We start from the raw sequence: 3,050 nt of genomic DNA, 5'->3' as shown, positions 1-3,050 counted from the left end.
CTATCTCTTTATGGCCTACTTACTTTTACCCAACTCATACACCACCCACAGCTGGGTGGGGTTTTCCTGACACATCTTGCCCCTATTATCCAATGGGCAGTAGGTCTTTAATGGGCAGTAGATCTGAGTCTTTGATGCAGGCTCTCTAGAGAGCCATCTTGGACTAAAGGAGTAAAAATAGTCTTTCCATTGGACCATCTCTCCTGCTGTCATATCCTCCACACAGAGCTCCAGATCACCTTAGCACCCCCCACACCAAAGTTTGTTCTATCCCTTCCTTTTCCTTGAGATAAAAACAGATCACAACCTGCTAAACTTATTAAAACTATAGGATCTCCTTTGAGAGCTGATGAGAGTTTGTCCTGCCAAGCATCAGTCAAATATTTAAGCAACATCTCTGTAAAGTAGCTTGCAATTCTTTTGGGAGCATCTTAGATACAGAGTGTTGGACAACTTAGCCCTGATATTTTTTGGGGAAGTGGATAGCTTGCAGAATAAGGCGCCTAAAATTTGATCTGGATTCTTTCTCCCGTTTGCATCCATCCATATGAATTTCCTAGAAAGTCAGGACTTAAAGGTGATTCATCATTCTAATTACCATGTGGCCCCAGTGGGTTATGAACCACTAAACTAAAATCTTAATAAAGCATACGTTCTCTCTGTCTTTCCATTCAAGGACAATGCTTCTTGTGATTCTCTTTGACAAAGTAGAGTGGACATGTCCAGGACTCCAGAACACTTAGTTGATTTTTGAGTGTTAAATCAACCTTGTCTTCCTGAAACACATCACACTTGGTCACGGTGCATCATGCTTTTTATATGCTGCTGGATTTGGTTTGCTAACCTTTTCTTGAAGGATTTTACATTTATATTTGTAAGAAACATTGGTCTATAGTTTTCTCTTCTTGTGATATCTTTGTCTGGTTTGGGTATCATATTGAGGTGGGATCTTCTTCCAGTCTTTCTCCCCACAGCTGATTTTAAATTCAGTATCTAGAATACATTGATTTAAATGTAAATCACGTCAATCATGTTCTGACCCCACCTCCAGTGACTTCCCACTGCATGCACCATGCAGACCAAAGTCTCCAGTGCCTACCTCTTGACCTTCCTGTCTTGATCTCTCTCCCTTGCTCCTTTGACTGTAGCACACTGGTCTTTTTGAGTTTCTGTCAATCTGTCATGCTACCTTCCTCCTTAGGGCTTCTATCCTTCCTGAATTGTCTGGAATGCCATGAATGACCCCTTCTGATCACGCAGGTCGGTACACAAACATCAGTTCCTTAAAGGCCTTCTCTGAAGACCACGCCGAAAATAACTTCTATTCCATGGTCACTCTTTGCCCATTACTCTGCTTAATTTGTTTGAGCAGTTATGCTCTGATATCCCACTATTTGTTCATTTGTTTATGGCTTATCTCCCCTACTATAATGTAAATTTTATGAAGGTGTGGATTTTGTCCTATTCCCTAATGGACCATCAGTACCTGAGACTGTGAGAGATGCTTGGTAAATGCTAATAAATGTTTCTTGAATGAATGAAGTGCACAAAGATTTCTGTACAAGGATATTAATCAAATCATTACTTGTAAGAGTAAACATAAATGTCCAACAGTAGAGAAATTGCCAAAAAAGTTAAAATAGCCACAGAATGGAACAACATGTAGTCATTTAAAACAAGGTTTTACATTTTCTAATGACATGAAAAATTTGCATAATATAATATTGTGTGAAAAATATGTTACATCTCTATATAATTTGAGCCTAATTATATTTTATGTTGTAATTACATATACAAAATAAAAGACAAGGATCAAAATCTTAACAGTGATGGTCTCGGATAGAGAGTTATGGGTGATTTCAAAATTTTTTTTGTATGTTCTAAATTTTCCCTGATAGGCACACCTTATTTTAATGGTAAAATTTGTTTAAAATTATTATTGCGAGTCAGATGGGCGTGGAGACGCTTCTGGAAGGAACGCCGTGATGGCTATGCAGGGAGAGCCCCAGGTCCAGTTTAAACTTGTATTGGTTGGTGATGGTGGTACCAGAAAAACGACCTTTGTGAAACGTCATTTGACTGGTGAATTTGAGAAGAAGTATGTAGCCACCTTGGGTGTTGAGGTGCATCCCCTAGTGTTCCACACTAACAGAGGACCTATTAAGTTCAACGTGTGGAACACGGCCGGCCAGGAGAAATTCGGCGGACTGAGAGATGGCTATTATATCCAAGCCCACGGTGCCAGGATCATGTTTGATGTAACATCCAGAGTTACTTACAAGAATGTGCCTAACTGGCATAGAGATCTGGTGCGAGTGTGTGAGAATATCCCCATCGTGTTATGTGGCAACAAAGTGGACATTAAGGACAGGAAAGTGAAGGCAAAATCCACTGTCTTCCACCGAAAGAAGAATCTTCAGTACTATGACATTTCTGCCAAAAGTAGCTACAACTTTGAAAAGCCCTTCCTCTGGCTTGCTAGGAAGCTCATTGGAGACCCTAATTTGGCATTTGTTGCCATGCCTGCTCTTGCCCCACCCGAGGTTGTCATGGACCCAGCTTTGGCAGCGCAGTATGAGCACGACTTTGAGGTTGCTCAAACAACTGCTCTCCCGGATGAGGATGATGACCTATGAGAATGAAGCAGGAGCCCAGTGTCAGAAGTCTAGTTTGATAGGCAGCTGCCCTGTGAGGTCAGCGGTGCAGCGTGTGTGCCACCTCATTATTATCTAGCTAAGCGGAACATGTGCTTCATGTGTGGGATGCTGAAGGAGATGAGTGGGCTTCGGAGTGAATGTGGCAGTTTAAAATATACCTTCATTGTTTGCACCTGCATATTTAGCTGTTTGGAACGCAGTTGATTCCTTGAGTTTCAGATACGAGACTGCCGCAGTCACATCACAATATTCAGTGGTGAAATCTTGTTACTGTCATTCCCATTCCTTTTCGTTTAGAATCAGAATAAAGTTACATTTCAAATATCTAAAAAAAAAAATAATAAGTAAATAAATAAATAAAATAAAATAAAATTATTATTGCTCTATAACTTA

General features: G+C 40.3%; 1 protein-coding gene across 1 annotated transcript; it reads left to right on the top strand.

Moving 5' to 3' along the window:
- Positions 1-1,970: 1,970 nt before the first annotated feature.
- On the top strand, positions 1,971-2,636 carry LOC105704700 (GTP-binding nuclear protein Ran-like). The gene has a single exon (XM_064383371.1). The coding sequence runs from the start codon at positions 1,986-1,988 to the stop codon at positions 2,634-2,636; it is 651 nt and encodes a 216-aa protein (XP_064239441.1). The 5' UTR covers positions 1,971-1,985.
- Positions 2,637-3,050: the final 414 nt, after the last annotated feature.

Source organism: Aotus nancymaae, unplaced genomic scaffold (genome assembly GCF_030222135.1).
Source record: "Aotus nancymaae isolate 86718 unplaced genomic scaffold, 86718_ANA_hifiasm-v0.15.2.pri h1tg000031l, whole genome shotgun sequence".
NCBI classification, from domain to species: Eukaryota; Metazoa; Chordata; class Mammalia; order Primates; family Aotidae; genus Aotus; species Aotus nancymaae.
Note: the sequence above shows the minus strand (reverse complement) of the source record. Positions and strands in the feature narration are given on the sequence as shown.

Bases quoted from the DNA above. Each gene is read 5' to 3' on its own strand.
- LOC105704700 (XM_064383371.1), top strand. From the start codon at position 1,986: ATGGCTATGCAGGGAGAGCCCCAGGTCCAGTTTAAACTTGTATTGGTT.